The 23,445-nt window shown below is 37.9% G+C and overlaps 1 protein-coding gene across 1 annotated transcript in view; it reads left to right on the forward strand.

Annotated features, from left to right (window-relative positions):
* SPTA1 (spectrin alpha, erythrocytic 1) overlaps positions 1-23,445 on the forward strand; it is a 161,685-nt gene that overhangs the window by 92,410 nt on the left and 45,830 nt on the right. The window contains exons 28-35 of the mRNA XM_066255179.1: positions 396-495; positions 584-781; positions 19,936-20,079; positions 20,640-20,743; positions 21,173-21,335; positions 21,601-21,732; positions 22,242-22,379; positions 22,561-22,665. Coding sequence (XP_066111276.1) covers positions 396-495; positions 584-781; positions 19,936-20,079; positions 20,640-20,743; positions 21,173-21,335; positions 21,601-21,732; positions 22,242-22,379; positions 22,561-22,665 — 1,084 coding nt within the window. The remainder of the gene's footprint in view (positions 1-395; positions 496-583; positions 782-19,935; positions 20,080-20,639; positions 20,744-21,172; positions 21,336-21,600; positions 21,733-22,241; positions 22,380-22,560; positions 22,666-23,445) is intronic.

Consider the following 23,445-nt stretch of genomic DNA (forward strand, 5'->3'; position numbering starts at 1 on the left):
ATTAAGAGTAAAGCAATATGAATTTGTCCAGGGCTCCAGTGTCTGGATTCCAGGCCAGATGTCTGCTTTTAGTTATATCACATAGGCAAATCACTTATTTTCTAAGTTGATTTTCTCATCTCCAAAATAAAAACAAAAGAATTATCAGAAGTCTATATAGGATTATTGCAAGAATTGAAAGAGATAATATATGTGAAAAGATTTTTAAATGCAAGGGGCTGCTATTATTAAATCATACGGTGAAAACAACGAACCTAAGAGCTGTGAAGCATATAAAGACAGATAGAAGGTATTAATCTAGAAACATTTTCTAGAGAAGAAAAAACCCAAAGAAAGACAACCTTGTATCAAATTGTAAGGTTTTCTTGTCAATACCAATATGTCTGTTTCTCTAGGGACCTACAGAATTGGATCAGTGGCATTGATGACAGGGTATCATCACAGGAGCTGGCTGAGGACTTAATCGGTACTGAGATCTTGATGGAGCGACACAAGGTATGGCTGCAAAAGCCATAACTACTGGTCACATGACCTTGGTGAGATATTATTGGACTCATCAGTTTCTTCCACATTTTCCCCACAGGAACATCATGCTGACATGGAGGCTGAGGCTCCTACCTTCCAGGCCTTAGAAGACTTTGGTGTAGAACTTATAGATAGTGGACACCACAACAGTCCTAAAATTGAAGAAAAGCTTCAATCTGTCAGACAAGAGAGAGATGATTTGGAGGAAGCTTGGAAGCAACGCAAGAAGATGCTAGATCAGTGTCTGGAGTTTCAGGTACAACAAATCTATACTCATTGAACAGAATTAGCCTCTGTCTGTTCTTTCTATGCAATTTTACATGGTTAGTATGGTTAGCCCATGTTGTAAGCACAAGGGCATCTCTTGATTATCTGACATTGTAGTTTTTAATTTTTAGATTCATCATTGTTGTATTCTTTGCCCTTATCCATATTAAAAAAGTCCAAACAAAATGGGAGTTAGTATAATTTATTTATTAATTGATGTTTTCATTGATTGATTTTTATTGAGAACTGACTGTGCAGAACCCTAGAAGAACAAAGATTAGTGAGATAGTGTATCTTTACTTTTTTCTTTTTTTAATTTTTAATTTTTATTTAGAAAATTAACTGTAACAAGCTGACATTGCTCTATAAGCATACATAGGTTTCAGGTAAACATTTCTATAGCATTTGAATTGTTGATTATGTTGTATATCCATCACACAAAGAAAATCATTTCTGTCACCATATATTTGTCCCTCTTTATACCCTTCCCCCATTCCACCCACATTCCCCTCCCCCACAGCTCCTTCCCTCTAGTTACCACTACAATTTTATCTATGTCCATGAGTCTCAGTTTTATATAACACCTAGTGTGAAATCCTACAGTTTTTAGCTTTTTCTGATTTACTTATTTTACTCAGTAGAATGTTCTCAAAGTCCATACTCCATACATGTTGTAAATGGCAATATGTTGTCATTTCTTATGGCTGAATAGTATTCCATTGTACATATGTACCACAACTTCTCTATCCAAGCTTCTGCTGAGAGACACTTTGGTTATTTCCATGTCTTGGCCACTGTGAAAAATGCTGTGAAGTGCATGTGTCTTTACATACCAATGTTTTCTAGTTTTTAAGGTAGATACCTAGCAGAGAGATTGCTGGGTCATATGGTAATTTTGTTCTTTATTTCTTGAGGAACCACCATACTTTCTTGCATAATGGTTGTACTAATTTGCATTCCCACCAGCAGTGAGTGAAATTTCCTTTTTTTCAACAGCCTTTCCAACACTTGCTATTACTTGTATTGTTGATAATAGCCAGTCTAACAGGTGTGAGGTGGTATCTCATTGTAGTTTTGATTTGCATTTCTTGAATAGCTAGTGAAGATGATCATCTTTTCATATATCTGTTGGACATTTGTATGTCCTCCTGGAAAAAGTGTCTGTTCAGGTCCTTTCTCCAGTTTTAATTGGATTGTTTGCTTGTTAGTTCCTGAGCTTTGTGAGTTCTTCCTATATTTTGGATATTAACCACTTATCAGAGCTGTTGTTTGCGAATATCTGTTCCCACTTAATTGGCTGCCTGTTTGTTTTGTTGTCAATTTCTTTTGCTGTGCAGAAACTTTGAACTTGATGTAGTCCCGTTCATTTATTTTTGCTTTTACTTCTCTTGCCTTTGGGGTCAAATTCTTAAATTGTTCTCTATAACCAAGGTCTCTGAGTTTTGTACCTACATTCTCTTCTATGTAATTTATTGTTTCTGTTCTTATGTTTAAGTCTTTGACCATTTTGATTTAATTTCTGTGCAGGGAAAAAAACTAGTCAAGTTTTATTCTTTTGCATGTGGCTTTCCAATTTTTCCAACATCATTTATTAAAGAGGCTTTCTTTTCTCCAGTTTGTGTTTTTGGCTCCTTTGTCAAAGATGGTTTGTATATGCATACATATATATATAAATATATAAGGTTTACTGGAAAGTTCTGTCCATTTTTGGAATAAAACAAAATACAAATTTTTCTTACCATCAATAAACTTTATTAAATAATATAATTGCCATTATTATTAATGATTTCTTGCCAGCGTGAGGGCAATTTGTATATCCCATTTTTGAAAAATATTATATCTTTTGATGCAAAAAAAATTGAACCAGTGCTTGTTTGATATCTTCTTCATTTTTGAATTTTTTGCCCTTCAAAAAATTTTGGCCTTGGCCGGTTGGCTCAGTGGTAGAGCGTCGGCCTGGCGTGTAGAAGTCCCGGATTCGATTCCCGGCCAAGGCACACAGGAGAAGCGCCCATCTGCTCCTCCACCCCTCCCCCTCTCCTTCTTCTCTGTCTCTCTCTTCCACTCCCGCAGCCAAGGCTCCATTGGAGCAAAGATGGCCCGGGCGCTGGGGATGGCTCCTTGACCTCTGCCCCAGGCGCTAGAGTGGCTCTGGTCACAACAGAGCGACGCCCCGGAGGGGCAGAGCATCGCCCCCTGATTGGCAGAGCGTCACCCCCTGGTGGGCGTGCCGGATGGATCCCGGTCAGGCGCATGTGGGAGTCTGTCTGACTGTCTCTCCCTGTTTCCAGCTTCAGAAAAATACAAAAAAAAAAAATTTGTAAGGACAAAAACAAATGATAGTCGGAGGGTGCGAAGTCCAGGGAATATGGTGGATACGACAGACATGCTTCTGTAGCATTTCTTCCTTCTTGAAATTTGTAAAGATTACAGTGGCATAAATGAACTTTATCAGTAGCCATGGGTACACTATCCCTTCACACATAAGACTAACGTGAATCAACTTTGTTTTAGTTAATTTGCTACATCAGTATGTATACATTAAGTGATAAAAATAGAGAGGCACACATGCACCAAAGAAACATGTGCTTACGTGTCGAAACTTGTTGTGATAGAAACGAACAGAACTTTCCAGTAGACCTTATATATGATTTTATTTCTGGCCTTTCAATTCTGTTCCATTGATCTGTATGTCTGTTTTACTGCCAATACTGTAATGTTTTGATTATTGTGGCTCAGTAGTGTAATTTTTTTTTTTTTTTTTTTTACAGAGACAGAGAGAGAGTCAGAGAGAGGGACAGATAGGGACAGACAGGAAAGGAGAGAGATGAGAAGCATCAATCATCAGTTTTTTTTGTTGTGATGCCTTAGTTGTTCATTGATTGCTTTCTCATATGTGCCTTGACCGTGGGGCTACAGCAGACTGAGTAACCCCTTGCTCGAGCCAGCGACTTTGAATTCAAGCTGATGAGCTTTTGTTCAAACCAGATGAGCTTGTGCTCAAGCTGGCAACCTCCGGGTCTCAAACCTGGGTCCTCCACATCCCAGTCCGACACTCTATCTGCTGTGCCACCGCCTGGTCAGGCAGTAGTATAATTTAAAGTCACGTAGTATGATACCTCTGGCTTTATTCTGTTTCCTCAGGATTGCTTTGCCTATTTGGGGTTTTATATGGTTCCATACAAACCTGATAATTTTTTGTTCTATTTCTTTAAAAAATGACATTGGGATTTGGATGGGGATTGCATTAAATTTATATATTGCTTTGGGTAAATGGCCATATTAACTACATTGATTCTTTCTATCCATGAACATGGGGTATTTTTCCATTTCATTGTGTCTTTTTCAATTTCTTTCAATAATATATATATATATATTTTGTAGTTTTTACCATATTGGTCCTTCACATTCTTTGTTAAGTTTATTTCTAGGTATTTTTTTGTTGTTGCAAATGTAAAAATATTATTTTTTTAGTTCATTTTCCAATGTTTTATCATTGGCCTGTAGGAAAATAGTGGACTTTTGTATGTTGATTTTGTATCCTGTGACTTGACTGTATTGGCTATTGTTTCTAATAGTTTTTTGGTGAAGTCTTTGAGGTTTAGAATCATGTTGTCTGCAAAAAGTGACACCTTAACTTCTTCTTTTCTTTTTTTTTTAATAAATTTTTATTAATGGTAATGGGATGACATTAATAAATCAGGGTACATATATTCAAAGAAAACATGTCTAGGTTATTTTGTCATTGAATTATGTTGCATACCCCTCGCCCAAAGTCAGGTTGTCCTCCGCCACCCTCTATCAACTTCTTCTTTTCAATATGGATGCCTTTTATTTCTTTCTCTTGCCTCATCACTCTGGTGAAAACTTCCAGAACTATGTTAAATAAGAGTGTAGTGGTCAGCCTTGTCTTCTTCCTACTTTTAGAGGAAAAGCCTTCATTTTTTCACCATTTAGTATGATGTTAGTTGATCATTTGTCATATATGGCCTTTATTATGTTGAGGTATTTTTCTTCTATTCTGTTTCTATTGAATGTTATAAAGGGATGATATATATTATTGAATGTCTTTTCTGCCTCTATTGAGAGGATCATATGATTTTTTTTTAATAAATTTTTATTAATGGTAATGGGATGACATTAATAAATCAGGGTACATATATTCAAAGAAAACATGTCTAGGTTATTTTGTCATCAAATTATGTTGCAAACCCCTCGCCCAAAGTCAGATTGTCCTCCATCACCCCCTATCTAGTTCTGTGCCCCTCCCCCTCCCCTAACTCCCTCCCTCCCTCCCTCCCATGTCCTCCCTCCCCCCCCACCCTTGGCAACCACCACACTCTTGTCCATGTCTCTTAGTCTCATTTTTATGTTCCACCAATGTATGGAATCATGTAGTTCTTGTTTTTTTCTGATTTACTTATTTCACTCCTTATAATGTTATCAAGATCCCACCATTTTGCTGTAAATGATCTGATGTCATCATTTCTTATGGCTGAGTAGTATTCCATAGTGTATATGTGCCACATCTTCTTTATCCAGTCTTCTATTGAAGGGCTTTTTCGTTGTTTCCATGTCTTGGCCACTGTGAACAGTGCTGCAATGAACATGGGGCTACATGTGTCTTCACGTATCAATGTTTCTGAGGTTTTGGGGTATATACCCAGTAGAGGGATTGCTGGGTCATAAGGTAGTTCTATTTGCAGTTTTTTGAGGAACCACCATACTTTCCTCCATAATGGTTGTACTACTTTACAGTCACACCAACAGTGAATGAGGGTTCCTTTTTCTCCACAGCCTCTCCAACATTTGCTATTACCCGTATTGTTGATAATAGCTAATCTAACAGGAGTGAGGTGGTATCTCATTGTAGTTTTGATTTGCATTTCTCTAATAACTAATGAAGCTGAGCATCTTTTCATATATCTGTTGGCCATTTGTATCTCTTCCTGGGAGAAGTGTCTGTTCATGTCCTCTTCCCATTTTTTTATTGGATTGTTTGTTTGTTTGTTGTTGAGTTTTATGAGTTCTTTGTAAATTTTGGATATTAGGCCCTTATCTGAGCTGTTGTTTGAAAATATCAGTTCCCATATAGTTGGCTGTCTGTTTATTTTGATATCAGTTTCTCTTGCTGAGCAAAAACTTTTAATTCTGATGTAGTCCCATTCATTTATCTTTGCCTTCACTTCTCTTGCCATTGGAGTCAAGTTCATAAAATGTTCTTTAAAACCCAGGTCCATGAGTTTAGTACCTATGTCTTCTTCTATGTACTTTATTGTTTCAGGTCTTATATTTAGGTCTTTGATCCATTTTGAATTAATTTTAGTACACGGGGACAGGCTGTAGTCGAGTTTCATTCTTTTGCATGTGGCTTTCCAGTTTTCCCAACACCATTTGTTGAAGAGGCTTTCTTTTCTCCATTGTGTGTTGTTGGCCCCTTTATCAAAGATTATTTGACCATATATATGTGGTTTTATTTCTGGGCTTTCTATTCTGTTCCATTGGTCTGAGTGTCTATTTTTTTGCCAATACCATGCTGTTTTGATTATCGTGAGCCTATAATATAGTTTAAAGTCAGGTATTGTAATGCCCCCAGCTTCATTCTTTTTCCTTAGGATTGTTTTGGCTATTCGGGGTTTTTTATAGTTCCATATAAATCTGATGATTTTTTGTTCCATTTCTTTAAAAAATCTCATAGGGATTTTGATGGGAATTGCATTAAATTTGTATATTGCTTTGGGTAATATGGCCATTTTGATTATATTTATTCTTCCTATCCAAGAACAAGGAATATTTTTCCATCTCATTGTATCTTTTTCGATTTCCCTTAACAATGCTTTGTAATTTTCATTATATAGGTCCTTTACGTTCTTTGTTATGTTTATTCCTAGGTATTTTATTTTTTTTGTTGCAATCGTGAAGGGGATTATTTTTTTGAGTTCGTTTTCTAATATTTCATTGTTGGCATATAGAAAGGCTATGGACTTTTGTATGTTAATTTTGTATCCTGCGACCTTACTGTATTGGTTTATTGTTTCTGATAATCTTTTTGTGGAGTCCTTCGGGTTTTGGATGTATAGGATCATATCATCAGCAAAAAGTGATAGCTTTACTTCTTCTTTTCCGATATGGATGCCTTTTATTTCTTTGTCTTGTCTGATTGCTCTGGCCAGAACTTCTAGCACCACGTTGAATAAGAGTGGAGAGAGTGGACAACCCTGTCTTGTTCCTGATTTAAGGTAGAAAGTCCTCAGTTTTATGCCGTTTAATAGGATGTTGGCTGATGGTTTATCATATATGGCTTTTATCATGTTGAGATATTTTCCTTCTATACCCATTTTGTTGAGAGCCTTAAACATAAAATTGTGTTGTATTTTATCAAAAGCCTTTTCTGCATCTATTGATAAGATCATGTGGTTTTTGTTCTTTGTTTTGTTGATATGGTGTATTACGTTAACCGTTTTGCGTATGTTGAACCATCCTTGAGATTCTGGGATGAATCCCACTTGATCATGATGTATTATTTTTTTAATATGTTGTTGTATTCGGTTTGCCAGTATTTTGTTTAGTATTTTATCATCTGTATTCATTAGAGATATTGGTCTGTAGTTTTCTTTCTTTGTGCCATCCTTGCCAGGTTTTGGTATGAGGGTTATGTTGGCCTCATAAAATGTGTTTGGAAGTATTGCTTCTTCTTCAATTTTTTGGAAGACTTTGAGTAGAATAGGAACCAAGTCTTCTTTGAATGTTTGATAGAATTCACTAGTATAACCGTCTGGGCCTGGACTTTTCTTTTTGGGGAGATTTTTAATAGTTTTTTCTATTTCCTCCCTGCTGATTGGTCTGTTTAGGCTTTCTGCTTCTTCATGACTCAGTCTAGGAAGGTTGTATTGTTCTAGGAATTTATCCATTTCTTCTAGATTGTTGTATTTGGTGGCATATAATTTTTCATAGTATTCTACAATAATTCTTTGTATTTCTATGATGTCTGTGGTGATCTCTCCTCTTTCATTTTGGATTTTATTTATTTGAGTCCTGTGTCTTTTTTCCTTGGTGAGTCTTGCCAAGGGTTTGTCAATTTTGTTGATCTTTTCAAAGAACCAGCTCCTTGTTTTATTGATTTTTTCTATAGTTTTTCTGTTCTCTATTTCATTTATTTCTGCTCTGATTTTTATTATCTCCTTTCTTCGGCTGGTTTTGGGTTGTCTTTGTTCTTCTTTTTCTAGTTCCTTAAGGTGTGAAGTTAAGTGGTTTACTTCGGCTCTCTCTTGTTTGTTCATATAGGCCTGAAGTGATATGAACTTTCCTCTTATTACTGCTTTTGCTGCATCCCAGAGATTCTGATATGTCGTATTTTCATTTTCATTTGTCTGTATATATCTTTTGATCTCTGCGCTTATTTCTTCTTTGACCCATTCATTTTTTAGAAGTATGTTGTTTAGTTTCCACATTTTTGTGGGTTTTTCCCCCTCTTTTTTGCAGTTGAATTCTAGTTTCAAGGCTTTATGATCAGAAAATATGCTTGGTACAATTTCAATTTTTCTAAATTTGCTGATATTGTCTTTGTGGCCCAACATATGGTCAATTCTTGAGAATGTTCCATGTACACTAGAGAAAAATGTATACTCTGTCACTTTGGGAAGAAGTGTCCTGTAGATGTCTATCATATCCAGGTGTTCTAGTATTTCGTTTAAGGCCACTATATCTTTATTGATTCTCTGTTTGGATGACCGATCTAGAGCCGTCAGCGGTGTATTGAGGTCTCCAAGTATGATTGTATTTTTGTTAGTTTTTGTTTTAAGGTCAATAAGTAGCTGTCTTATATATTTTGGTGCTCCTTGGTTTGGTGCGTATATATTAAGGATTGTTATGTCTTCTTGATTCAACTTCCCCTTAATCATTATGAAATGACCATTTTTGTCTCTGAGTACTTTTTCTGTCTTGTAGTCAGCATTATTAGATATGAGTATTGCTACGCCTGCTTTTTTTTGGGTGTTGTTTGCTTGGAGTATTGTTTTCCAGCCTTTCACTTTGAATTTGTTTTTATCCTTGTTGCTTAGATGTGTTTCTTGTAGGCAGCATATAGTTGGATTTTCTTTTTTAATCCATTCTGCTACTCTGTGTCTTTTTATTGGTAAGTTTAATCCATTTACATTTAGTGTAATTATTGACACTTGTGGGTTCCCTACTGCCATTTTATAAATTGCTTTCTGTTAGTTTTGTATCTAGTTTGATTCTTCTCTTTTGTTTTTCTATCATTTGTTTTTGTTTGTTTGTGTTCCATACTTCTTTCCTCTGTTGCTACCTTTTTTAAGTCAAGTGTTTTTGTGGTGGTTTTTTTAAGGGTGGTTACCATTAAGTAATGAAAAGGGTACCTACCATATTCATTGTAGTACCCTATCTTATAAGTATTTCTGCACTTCATCATCCTTTGCTACTGTTAATCTCCATCCTCTCCCCCCTTTTTTCCTTTGTTGTCACAGTTTAAGTTTGGTTTTATTGTGTTCTTGGTGGAGCTGTTACTTGTGGTGTTGTTTTCTTTTGTTCTTTGAATCTGGTTGGAAAACCCCCCTTAGTATTTCCTGGAGTGGGGGCTTTCTGTTGATAAATTCTCTCATCTTTTCTGTATTTCTGAATGTTTTTATATCTCCTTCATACTTGAAGGATAGCTTTGATGGGTATAGTATTCTTGGCTGAAAGTTCCTCTCTTTCAGGGCTTTAAATATTGGGGTCCACTCTCTTCTAGCTTGTACAGTTTCTGCTGAGAAATCTGATGATAATCTAATAGGCCTTCCTTTATATGTTGTACTCTTCTTTTCCCTGGCTGCCTTGAGAATTTTTTCTTTGTCATTGGTTTGTGTCATCTTTATTATGATGTGCCTTGGAGTGGGTTTGTTGGGGTTAAGAAAACTCGGTGTTCTGTTTGCTTCTTGAATTTGAGGCTTTAGTTCCTTCCACAGGCTTGGGAAGTTCTCGTCTATTATTTGTTTGAGTATATTCTCCATTCCATTTTCTTTCTCTTCTCCCTCTGATATACCTATTATTCTTATGTTATTCTTTCTGGTGGAGTCAGACAATTCCTGTAGGGCTTTCTCATTTTTTATTATTTTTGAGTCTCTTTCTTCTTCTCTCTGTTGTGCCTCAAGTTGTTTGTCTTCTATTTCACTAATCCTATCTTCAATCTGGGCTGTTCTGTTAGCTAAGCTTGTTACCTCGTTTTTCAGCTCGTGAATTGAGTTTTTCATTTCTGTTTGATTTGTTTTTATAGTTTCAATTTCCTTGGTAATATATTCTTTGTGTTCATTGAGTTGTTTTCTGATCTCCCTATATTGCCTTTCTGTGTTTTCTTGTATATCTCTGAGTATTTTTAAGATTTCTATTTTAAATTCTCTGTCATTTAGCTCCAAGGCTTCCAATATGTTAAGTCTTTTCTCCATAGATTTTTCCACATCTATTTGTGTTACCTCTCTTTCTATTGTATCCATAATATTCGATTTCCTCTTTCTTATCGGCATCTGAGGGTGGTCTTATTGATAGCACTAATTAGAATTAATAAAGAGTAAAAAGAAAAAAAAAAAAAAAAGGGTAAAACACCCCACAAAAAAAAACAGTAATAATTTATTATTTCCCCCTTTTTTTCTCTCTTCTCTTTCCCTCCTCTCCCCTCCTCAGGGAAATATCGTGCCTATAATGGAGGGCCTGATTTGGGGTGAAGAGTTCAAGGGGCAAAAAAAAGGGAGTAGGGACCTACTAAATGCAAAAAAAAAAAAAAAAAAAGGAAGAAAATCTTAGACAAGCATAAGATGATTTGCTTGTAAGTGATGGTCAACTAAGAGATATAATGAGAGGGATAAGAGGGAATCAGAAAAAAGGACCAAAAAAGAATAATAAAGAAGAAAAAATAAAAATAATAAGTAAAAATCTGTTGTATTAAGTGGAGCGAAGACTAAATACAATGGAGACCTTGGGTTGGGAGGACCCAATATGCCACAAAAATAAACAAACAAGAGAAAAAAAAATAAAAACAAAAGCAAAAAAGAGAAATAAAGCCAAAAAGAAGCCTTGAGTCCCAAATTAACTAATTTGTTCGTGATTGAGGATTATATGGGAGGAAAGTAAAATGAGAAAAGAAAAAACGAATAGAAAGGAAAAAATAAGAAAAAGAGAAAAACGAAGGAAGAAATAAAATAGGAGGAGAAAAAAACAAAATAAAGCAAGACAAAACAAAACAAAACAAAAAAAAAACAAAAGAGGAGAGAGTGAGAGTTAAGTGTTTTGGAGTATAACCTTAAAGGAGGGTGAGGATGAAGAAGAAAAATAAAATGCAACACTCATGGATAGTGTAGTTCAAGAAAGGGGAAGCATAAGATGGGCAGAGAATAGAAGGACCGAGGTGGAGGAAATAAAGGCAAAAAGATAGAAGAAACAAACAACAACAACAACAAAAAATTAGTGGATCAAGTTGTAAAGTCTGTGGGTTTTTCTTGATTTTGAGAGGTTAACTTCTTCCTTTTTCTTTTCTCTCCCTCTTCCTAGTCAGTGACTCTGTACCCCAGGCTCTGCCCCTGTGTCACTCTTAGGTAGGGATTTGCAGTTGATGGGATTCTATGGCAATGTCATATAATTGGCTTTAGTCTTGCTGGAAGTAAAGGCTTGTTGGCGTTTGCAGGGTCCAACGATGAGAGAGTTTGCTTTCCTGGATTCTCTCTCCTAGTCCCCCCTTTCTGAATTAGCAGCCTGGTGATCCAGCTATAAGGCTGCAACTGCTTCTGCCTGGGGAGTAAGAGGCTCAAAGAGCTGGGAAATCCCCACTCTATCCCCACTCAGTGCAAGGCTTTGGGAAAGGCTCTGAGAGTCAGGGCCTCCAGTGTAATCAGGCGGGGGTGGGAGTCAATTGTTGTCAAGGTGACTGTTCAGCGCCTATCATTTAGTTGGACCTCTCAACCCAGGCTTTCCACACTTTGTAGCCTGTTTTTGCAGGGAAGAAGAGGCACTAGTCTCTGCTTGCGACTAGTGTAGTATAGACCTTATTATCTGCCAAGTCCTTCTTGTTAGCGTTTATCCCTGAATATGGAGGTTCTATCAATCAGAAGTTGCCCCCGCCCCTTTAGCGAGAGGCACTAAAAAATATCACGCCTCTTGTCTTGGATCGCTGAACTGAGAGAGATCTTATCAATTAGATCCGAGGGTGCGCAGATTTTATGGGTTAAGCTAATTTCAGTGATTGGGTCGCATCTGTGCTTCCGAAGGTATTTTAGGCTGCCTGCGCGCGCCCCTCCCCCAACGCTTGATTGTTAGCTCGAATGGCTGGGTGAGGTGCCCCGCCCACGGAGAGAATCTCCCAAGCCTCTCCTGCTCGCCCCGCCACTGGCGGCTGGACCGCACCAGGCGCAGGATAATGGAGCCCCCTGGGTGTGCAGGCCAGCAGGGCACCCTGGGCGCGCGAATGGGGCGCTCCGGGCACCGGTGGCCGGCGACCCCCACTCGCAGTGTGCGGGCTGCTGGGAACGTCAGCGGTGCTCACCCAGACCGGGTGCGCGCTCGGCTGCTCGCGGCGGCTCGCTGCGGCGGCTCGTGGCGGCCGCTGGCGGTGGCGGTTCGTGGCGTGGCGGCTCGCGGGGGCTCACGGCTCGCGGTGGCGGCTCGCGGTTCCCAAGTATATGGGCTGACTCACCACAGGCGCACTCCCTCGCGGCTTGAAGGAGCGTCGCTGCGGTAGCTTCCTCCACACCCTCGTCTCTCAGATTCAAGTGATAACAGTCCTTTTGCTTTCAGTTTGTGTGGAACTCCGGAATGCTCCGAGGATAAATTTTTCTGTTTCTAGTTGATAAATTTGTTGTGATTTAGGGGAGAGCTGTCGGACGCGCTTCTCACGGCGCCATTTCCGTGACGTCACTCTAGGATCATATGATTTTTGTTTTATGTTTTGTTGATGTAGTGTATTTACATTGATTGATTTCTGTATGTTGAACCATCCTTGTGTTCCTGGAATAATCCCACTTCATTGTGATAATTTTTTAAATGTATTGTTGTCTTTGATTTCCTAGTATTTTGCTTAGGATACTTGCAGCTGTATTCATTAGCGATATTGGTCTGTAATTTGTGTGTGTGTTGTCCTTGCCAGGTTTTGGTATCAGGGTAATGTTGGCCTCATAAAATGTATTGAGGAGCATTGCTGCTGCTTCTATTTTTTTTTTTTTTCTGAAACTGGAAACAGGGAGAGACAGTCAGACAGACTCCCGCATGCGCCCGACCGGGATCCACCCGGCACGCCCACCAGGGGGCGATGCTCTGCCCCTCTGAGGCATTGCTCTGTTGCGACCAGAGCCACGCTAGCGCCTGGGGCAGAGGCCAAGGAGCCATCCCCAGCGCCCGGGCCATCTTTGCTCCAATGGAGCCTCACTGCTGGAGGGGAAGAGAGAGACAGAGAGGAAGAAGAGGGGGAGGGGTGGAGAAGCAAATGGGCGCTTCTCCTGTGTGCCCTGGCCGGGAATCGAACCCGGGACTTCTGTACACCAGGCCGATACTCTACCACTGAGCCAACCGGCCAGGGTGCTTCTATTTTTTTGAACACTTTGAGAAGGGTCGGTAGGTACCAAATCTTTAAATGTTTGGTAGAGTTCACTAGTGCAGCCATCTGGTCCTGAACTTTTGTTTTCAGAGAGGTTTTGATCATTGTTTCTATTTCCTCCCTGATTATAGGTCTATTTAGGTTTTTCACTTTTTTGTGACTCAATGTGGGAAGATTGTATAGTTGTAGGAATTGATCCATTTTCTCTAGGTTACTGATTTTGGTTGCATATAATCTTTCACAATATTCTACTATGATTCTTTGTATATGTGTGATGTCTGTGATAATCTTTCCTTTTTTATTTCGGGTTTTGTTTATATGAGTCCTTTTTCTTTTTTCCTTAGTGAGTCTAGCAGTTGGTTTGTCAATTTTATTGAACTTTTCAAAGAACAACTTTTTTGTTATATTAATTTTTTCTATAATTTTTTTGTTCTCTATTTTATTTATTCCTGCTCTAAGTTTTACTATTTCTTTTCTTTTGCTGACTTTGGGTTGCCTTTGTTCTTCTTTTTTTAGTTCTTTAATATGTGATGTAAGGTTGTTTTTTTTCAGATGTCTCATTTCTTTATGTAAGCTTGTAATGATATAAACTTTCCTCTTATAACTGTTTTTGCTGCATACCAGAAATTTTGTTATGTCCTGCTGTCATTTTCATTTGTCTGTATATATTTTTTGATCTCCTCTTTTATTTCTTCTTTGACCTAGTCATTTTCTCGAAGTATGTTGTTTAATTTTTACATTTCTGTGGGTTACTTTACTTCCTTTCTAGAGTTGAATTATAATTTCAAAGTTTTATGGTCAGAAAATATGCTTGGTATAATTTTAATCTTCCTGAATTTGTTGATGTTAGTTTTGTAGCCCAGCATATGGTCTATCCTTGAGAATGTTCCATGCATGCTGGAAAAGAATGTATAATCTGAAAAGTCCTATAAATGTCTATTATGTCCATTTGGTCTAGTGTATTGTTTAAAGCTGATATTTCTTTATTTTCTGTTTGAAATATCTATCTAAAGCTATCAGTGGTGTGTTGAAATCTCCAAACATGATTGTATTTTTGTCTGTTTCTATTTTTATATCAGTTAGTAGCTATCTTACATATTGTGGTGTTCCCTGATTCAGCACATATATATTAAGAACTGTTATATCTTCTTGATATAATTTCCCTTTTATCATTATGAAATGTGCTCCTTTGTCTGTGGTGAGCTTTTTTGTCTTGAAGTCAGCATTGTTGGATATAAGTATGGTTACACCTGATCTTCTTTGGATATTATTTGCTTGGAGAATCATTTTCCAACCTTTTACTTTGAGTCAACTTTTGTCCTTGCAGTGTAGATGTGTCTCTTGAACCCAGCATATGCTCTTTGATCCCACCTGCTACTCTATGCCTCTTTATTGATGAGTTCAGTCCATTTACATTTAGTGTAATTATTGACACTTGAGAATTTTTTTTTTAATTTTTAAAATAATTTTATTTTTTAATGGGGCAACATCAATAAATCAGGATACATACATTCAAAGTTAACATGTTCAGGTTATCTTGTTGTTCAATTATGTTGCATACCCATCACCCAAAGTCAGATTGTCCTCTGTCACCTTCTATCTAGTTTTCTTTCTTTTTTTCTTTCTTTTTTTTTTTTTTTTTGTATTTTTCTGAAGCTGGAAACAGGGAGAGACAGTCAGACTCCCGCATGCGCCCGACCAGGATCCACCTGGCACGCCCACCAGGGGGCGGTGCTCTGCCCACCAGGGGGCAATGCTCTGCCCCTCCAGGGTGTCACTCTGTTGCGACCAGAGCCAATCTAGCGCCTGGGGCAGAGGTCAAGGAGCCATCCCCAGCACCCAGGCCATCTTTGCTCCAATGGAGCCTTGGCTGCAGGAGGGGAAGAGAAAGATAGAGAGGAAGGAGAGGGGGAGGGGTGAAGAGGCAGATGGGCGCTTCTCCTGTGTGCCCTGGCCGGGAATCGAACCCAGGACTGCTGCACACCAGGCCGACGCTCTACCACTGAGCCAACCAGCCAGGGCCATATCTAGTTTTCTTTGTGCTCCTCCCCCTTTCCCTCTCCCTCTCCCCCCTCCCCCGTAACCACCACACTCTTATCAATGTCTCTTAGTCTCACTTTTATGTCCCACCTACGTATGGAATAATGCAGTTCCTGTTTTTTTCTGATTTACTTATTTCACTCCGTATAATGTTATCAAGATCCCACCATTTTGCTGTAAATGATCCGATGTCATCATTTCTTATGGCTGAGTAGTATTCCATAGTGTATATGTGCCACATCTTCTTTATCCAGTCATCTATTGATGGGCTTTTTGGTTGTTTCCATGTCCTGGCCACTGTGAACAATGCTGCAATGAACATGGGACTGCATGTGTCTTTACATATCAATGTTTCTGAGTTTGGGGGGTATATCCCCAGTAGAGGGATTTCTGGGTCATAAGGTAGTTCTATTTTCAGTTTTTTTGAGGAACCACCATACTTTCTTCCATAATGGTTGTACTACTTTACATTCCCACCAACAGTGGATGAGGTTTCCTTTTTCTCCACAGCCTCTCCAACATTTGCTATTACCTGTCTTGTTAATAATAGCTAATCTAACAGGTGTGAGGTGGTATCTCATTGCAGTTTTGATTTGCATTTCTCTAATAACTAATGAAGATGAGCATCTTTTCATATATCTGTTGGCCATTTGTATTTCTTCCTGGGAGAAGTGTCTATTCATGTCCTCTTCCCATTTTTTTTTTGTATTTTTCTGAAGCTGGAAACGAGGAGAGACAATCAGACAGACTCCCGCATGCGCCTGACCGGGATCCACCCAGCACGCCCACCAGGGGGTGATGCTCTGCCCCTCCGGGGCGTCGCACTGCCGTGACCAGAGCCACTCTAGCGCCTGGGGCACAGGCCAAGGAGACATCCCCAGTGCCCGGGCCATCTTTGCTCCAATGGAGCCTTGGCTGCGGGAGGGGAAGAGAGAGACAGAGAGGAAGGAGAGGGGGTGGAGAAGCAAATGGGCGCTTCTCCTATGTGCCCTGGCTGGGAATCGAACCCAGGTCCCCCGCACGCCAGGCCGACGCTCTACCGCTGAGCCAACTGGCCAGGGCCTCTTCCCATTTTTTTATTGGATTATTTGTTTGTTTGTTGTTGAGTTTTATGAGTTCTTTGTATATTTTGGATACTAGGCCCTTATCTGAGCTGTTGTTTGAAAATATCATTTCCCATTTAGTTGGCTGTCTGTTTATTTTGTTATCAGTTTCACTTGAGGATTTCTTATGGTTGCTTTATGTTTTATTTTCTGGTAGCTCTGTATCTTGTTTGATTTTTCTCTTTTGTGTTCCTGTCAGTTGTTTTTGCTTGATGGTATTTTATACTTCTTTCCCCTGTTTCTTTATTTTTTAAACTGTGTGTTTCAGTAGTGGCTTCTTTGTAGGTGGTTACCTTTAAGTTATTAAGAGAAAAATGTTCCTATGTACAGGAGTCTTTTGTCTTATGAGTGCTTCTGCAGTCTATCCTCCTTTGCTACTGCAGATCTTTATCCTCTCCCCTTTTATGTTATTGTTTTCACAGATTATCTTTGTTTTTATTGTAACATTGTTGGAGCTTAACTTTAGTTTTGATTTGTTTTGTTCTTTGTGTCTGGTCAAATAACACACCCTTGACTATTTCCTGAAGTGGGTATTTTCTGGTGATAAAATCCAGCAGCTTCTTATGTCTGTAAAAATTTTTATTTCTTCTTTATATCTGAACGATAACCTTGACAGATATAATATTCTTGGTTGGTAATTTCTCTCTTTCAGTACTTTGAATGTTTGAGTCCACTCTTTTCTGGCATGTAGAGTTTCTGCCAAGAAGTCTAATGATAACTTAATGGACTTTCCTTTGTATGTTATGTTCTTCCTTGAGGATTCTTTGTCATTGATTTTTGACAATTTTATTATGATGTCATTGGAGTAGGTCTGTTTGGATGGCGGTAATTCAGCATTCTGTTTGCTTCTTCAATTCAAGGTTATAACTCCATAGGTTTGAAAAATTCTCATCAATTATTTGTTTGAATAGGCTTTCCATTCCTTTCTCCCTCTCTTCTTCATCTGATATGCTCATTATTCTTATATTGCTCTCTCTGATGGAGTCAGACAATTCTCATAGAGCTCTCTGTTTTTTTAACTTGTGAGTCTTTCTTATCTTCTCTCTGTAGCATCACTATTTGCCTGTCTTCCATGTCACTGATTTTTTACTCTGATTGTTCTATTAGCTAAACATGCTAGCTCAATCTTCAATTAATAGATTGAATTCTTTATCTCTGTTTTTAAAATTTCAATCTCCTTGGTGAGAATTTTGTTGTTGTTGTTCATTAATTTGTTTTCTGAGCTAATTAATTGTCTATTAGTGTCTTCTAGTATCTTGTTGAGTATTTTTGAACTTTAATTTTGAATTCTCTATAATTTAACTCTGAGGCTTTCATACGATAGAGATTTATTTTTGTATATTTTTTTATTTTCTTTCTGAACTATATCTCTGTCTTGTATAGCCATGTTATTTGATTTATTCCCCCTTGATGGCATTTGAGTGAAATATAGTTAATGACCCTAACTGAAAACAACCAAAAAAATAAGAAATTATAATAAAAGTTACTATAAAAAACTTAAGAAATGAGGATAAGTAAAGAAGAAAACCCACAAGAAAAAAGATTAAAATCAAACAATAAAATCAAAAACAAAACACCCACAAAAAATTATAATAATGAAGAAAATGAAATTCAAAAGAAAAATAAGGAAAAAAGAATAAGAAGAAAAAATAAGAATAATGGAAAACAGAGGAAAAATGGCAAAATTAATTTTGGTTTTAAGAGGTTTCTTCCTGTAGGTGTTACTGTATTACAACTTTTAGCTCTGTGAAGTTTCTGGGCTCTCCTCTGCTGAGATGTTGCTGTCACAATGATGTAGGCGAGGCCACAGTCACGTTGGTGGGTGGGGTGTGTTGTGAGCACTTTACAGCTTTGCTTTATGGCTTTGGCTCAATGGCTTCAGGTTTCTGGCTTAACAGCTCTAGCAATGGTGATTTCAGGCTTCTGGAGCTCCTTCCCATGTTTTGACAGATCTTGGGGACTGCATGTGGAGCAACTCTGTTCTTCAGGGGAGAGAGTGGCTTTGGAGAGCTAGCTATGGGATTTGTCTCTGCCACTCTCAGTAATATGAGATGAGGGAGGCAGGATCTAGGAGGATGGGGGACTACAATTTACCTTTCTCTATCTCTGTTGAGCATAGGCTGTGGGCAGACCACAGGAATGCTGTCTGTGACCCCATGCTTTGGCTGCTTTAGTTTATTTCCCCCTCTGCCCCTCTATATCACCACTCTTCCCAGCAGAAGGATACCCAGTCACTCTGAGTTTCCCTCTTCATACCCCTCAGGCAAAATTCAAAGATCCTGAGCCTCCCAACTCTTCATAGTCCAGCAGAGAAAAAAAAAAACAGTCACTCCAGGTTTGTCTCTTCTCCCCTCCAAAGCCCACCACGAATGCACTTTATGTTCCACCCCTCCTTTCACCCTGTCCCACCTATAGTCCATTCGGTCTGTGGATCTTTTAGGTATGCTTGCAATTGCAAGTGGGTTTTTTTTTACTGTGTAATAGTTATTCAATTTGTTGAAATTTCAAGGGGAGAGATCACAAGTATTTCTCATGCCACCATTACTCTGACGTCATCTCCAGAAATTTTAATGTGCTTCCTTTTTTTTAAAGTAGTATATTTAGACAAGTTGACAGATTATCCTAGTACAGTAAGATGATTATTAATAAAACAAAATATATGAATGTTTTGATGCTTAAGAATAAGAAGTAATTAATGCTTTGAAGGATAAGAGTGAGAGTGTTATTGGTTACCCTGAAGGGAGAATGTTTACCAGTCTTAAATAAATAGTAACCAGTTTTAACTAGGGTTAGGGTTTCAGAAATAGCACCCTAAGAATGGACTATAGCTTATATAAAAACATAAAATGTGTTTACAAAAAATGTAAAAAGATCCAGTACAGAAGTCCCCCATTTGTTTGTGAGAAATATGTTCCAAGACCCCTAGTGAATGCCTAAAACCATAGTTAGTACCAAACCTTACATATACTTGTATATCTATATGAATGTCTAAATCGTAAATTAGGCACGGTAAAATGATTAACAATAATAACTAATTATAGAAAGGACAATTATAATAATAGACTGTAATAAAAGTTATTTGAAAGTTAAATAAAATAAGAGCTACTTGAACACAAAGCACCATTGATACAATGACAGTCTAATAACCAAGACAGTTAAGTGACTAACAGTTGGGAATTATATAATAGCATGGATGCACTGGGCAAAGGGCTGATTCACTTCCTAGGCATAACAGAGCATGATGTCTGAAGATTTCATCACTCTACGCAGAATGACACATGATTTAAAACTCATGAATTGTTTATTTCTGGAATTGCCATGTAATATTTTCTGACCATGATTGACTTTGGGTAACTGAAACTATAGAAAATGAAAGTGTGGATAAGGAAGGAGTAATGTTCCATATATCTCTAACTTGATTCCGCATAGCTGTTCCAAGGAAACTGTGATCAGGCTGAGAGCTGGATGGTGGCACGTGAGAATTTCCTGAGGTCAGATGATAAGGGTTCCTTACAGAGTCTGGAAGCCTTGATGAAGAAACGTGATGATTTGGATAAAGCAATCACTGTCCAGGTAATAACAATTAATATAAGGATTCTAAAAATAACTATTAGTAATAATAACAGAAAATTTACATATGCATGTGGTTTTATGATATAAAAGTATTCCCATTTACTTCTTACAGGAAATTCTTGGGTTAGTAAATAGGGCAGCTTGACACTTTCCCTTAGTCTAATCCAAGTCACATGTGACACTGGGTTCTCTTACTTTAAGTCCAACCTTTAAAAACCTGCATTTTAGAACTGGAAGGGACTTTGTACACTGTCTATTCAAGCTTCATGTCCATTGCAGGAATTACCCTCTACAATGGCCATGGGAAGTGTCAAAGAAAGAAACTCAGTACCATACAAGTAGTCCATCTCAGTGTCATTATAAATATTTTTCCTCTTGTTGACTTAAAATCCACCTCCTTGTAAGGCATTTATTTATCTCTTGGTCCTGGTTTTGTTTCCCTTCATAAAGTCCCAAGGATATTTCTGTTCTTTTCTAGAAGAGAGTCTGACATTGTACCAGGGTATAATCTCCAAATATCTGATTCTCTCTCTCTCTCTCTCTCTCAAAAAAAAAAATAGGAAGAGAAGATCACTGAGCTGGAACATTTTGCTGAGCGGCTCATAGCTGATGATCACTATGCCAAGGAAGAGATTGCTACTCGGCTCCAACGGGTGTTAGACAGGTCAGACTTGAGTAATTATTTTTTGAGCTACAGGAAGATGACCTCTTTGCAAGCATTGAGCATGGGGGTAAAACTGAGTTCTTTTTATTTGTAGATGCCTTAAACTATCTTGACACTTTGGAAAACTTTGTGATCTAAACTCACAGAATGAATAACATGGAAGTTACTTTAAAAATTACCTGACTTAACCACTGTATTTTGTATCTAAAAATAATGAGACTATGTTTGATATAACACATGTTATGTTTATTATATATATAATAATGTAACATATGAAATATAATATATAATAATATATAACTGTTATACACAACTCATAAATATATAAATGAGAGAACAAACAGATTGGCAAATGGGAAGATTCATGGATATGCCATTGGAGCTTGAGGGAAGGACAGAGGGCAGAGAGTAATCTAGCCATCTCTCCAGATGGAAGGCTCTCAAAGCACAGCTGATTGCTGAGAGAACAAAACTGGGATCCTATGCTGACCTGAAACAATTCAACCGTGACCTCGAAGACCTGGAAGAATGGATCAGTGAAATGCTACCCATAGCCTGTGATGAATCCTACAAAGACCCTACCAACATTCAGGCAAGCTCAAAATAGGAATATTAAAAAATTTTAGCACACCCAGTTTGTTAGATGAATAGTCATCTCCCTATACTGAACACTATCGTACTGTTGTGATTACTTACAGCTGTCCTCAGAGACTTCGGAGTCTAATGTGGAGTGTGTTCTTTAGAAACCGTCATCACTTTGGTTATGATAGAAATATTAGCTTTTTCTTTTAAACAAAAGTTACCTTTTTTTTGTTTCCCTAAATGAGAGGGTAACTTTGTTTCTTCTTTTTCTTCAGAGGAAATACCTGAAGCACCAGACCTTTGAAAATGAGGTCAATGGCCGAGTTGAGCAAGTAGAAGGAGTCATCAACTTGGGGAACTCCCTGATTGAACAGAGGACATGTGATGGCAATGAAGAGACCATGAAAGTAGGGGTTCTGCTCAGCATGGGTTTTGCTCTACAAAGTCACATGAAGAGAACTTTTTTACTCTTTTCTTGTTTCCATGTGTAAGGATATGGAATATGTTCTCTGGTTAATAGCCTTTCCTCTGATTGTTACACAAGGAAAGAGGAAAACAGTGAGGCTCAGATCTTATTGCTCCTACCACACTGGGTACCTAGAACTCCAAGAAAGTTTTATACTTAATTCTTAAGCATTATCATACTTGTTTTACATTTTATATTCCTACTGCCAAGACTTTTTGACACCTAGGCATCAGTCCCTGTAAGCAGTCCAGTACCCTTTCTTCAAACTTTTTTCTAATATCTCCTGTTGTTTTCTCAGATTAAGCATATTGATTTAAAACATATGATAGTCAAGTACTGGAAAATTTTAGTTAATCTCTACTTTCACAGACTTCTTGTATTATCCTTTCAAGTTGTTATAGGATCCAGGATTCTAAAGATCATAATGATCTCTCAATTTGGGGGGTTTAGGGTCAACTTGAAAAGCTGAAGAAACAGTGGGACTACCTGCTTGAAAGGACAACTGACAAAGGGCAGAAGCTCAATGAGGCTAGTCGACAACAGAGGTTCAACACAGGCATCCGGGACTTTGAGTTCTGGCTTTCAGAGGTAATTGCACCTGGCAGTGGTGAAGGCATGGGAACTTAATAAATGCTTATCAGATAATCAGATTTATTCCTGAATGCTTTCCTTAACTCTTCTTAGGAGAAGTGTGGGGGCACAGTTGCTAACCTTGTTTTTAAATATAGTCTTAATCTGGCACTTTTATTGCTTACTCTTCTATTCTTAGGCAGAAACACTGCTGGCCATGAAAGATCAGGCCAGGGACTTGGCTTCCGCTGGAAATCTGCTCAAGAAACATCAGCTATTAGAAACAGAGATGTTGGCTCGAGAGGTAAGTAGTGTTGGAATTCTACTTCTCTGGGAATTCTATTCCAAGAATGGAAATGTTTCCTCTTAGGAAATCATTTGAGAATACAGTTTTGTAAAACATACCTTAGTGTTCTCAGCCAGCAATCATTATAACCAGATAGTATCCATGGGCTGTACAGAGAGATTGCAACAGTCACTTTTAATCAATGGCCATTGAGCAATAAATAATTTCTAAGACTCCATGAAGTAGATCCTAAAAATTATCTTGCTTATTTTTTTAATTGATGCATGCAAATAAACATTAACATTTCAAGTTGAATATTTGATCTGGTCTTTGAAAGAAATGGAAAGTTTATTTTACAGAATTAGAGAGAAAAAAATAAAATAAAATGAGGACATATGTAATGAAGTTAAAATATACACTCTGTAAATTCAATAAAGAATCCCAGCAGCGGAGATTGCCTTGGCAGCAGTGATAAACATGCTGGCAGGGGTTAATTTTATATAGGAGAATTTTACATTACCAGTCTTATTTGGTAATACAAATACCTACAGAAGAGACAAGAGGTCAAATGTGTTCTTTTATTTTATTGAACTTATTATAGTGGCATTATTAGTTAATGAAATTATATAGTTTCAAATGTATGATTCTACAATATATCATATGTATATTGTTTTGTGTGTCCACCTTCTCAAGTCTCCTTCTATCACCATTTATCCCCCCCTTTAGTCTCTTCTACCTTCCCTAACACTCCTTTCCTTCTGGTAATTACCATGCTGTTGTCTGTTTGTATAAGTTTTA

Source organism: Saccopteryx bilineata, chromosome 2 (assembly GCF_036850765.1).
Source record: "Saccopteryx bilineata isolate mSacBil1 chromosome 2, mSacBil1_pri_phased_curated, whole genome shotgun sequence".
NCBI classification, from domain to species: Eukaryota; Metazoa; Chordata; class Mammalia; order Chiroptera; family Emballonuridae; genus Saccopteryx; species Saccopteryx bilineata.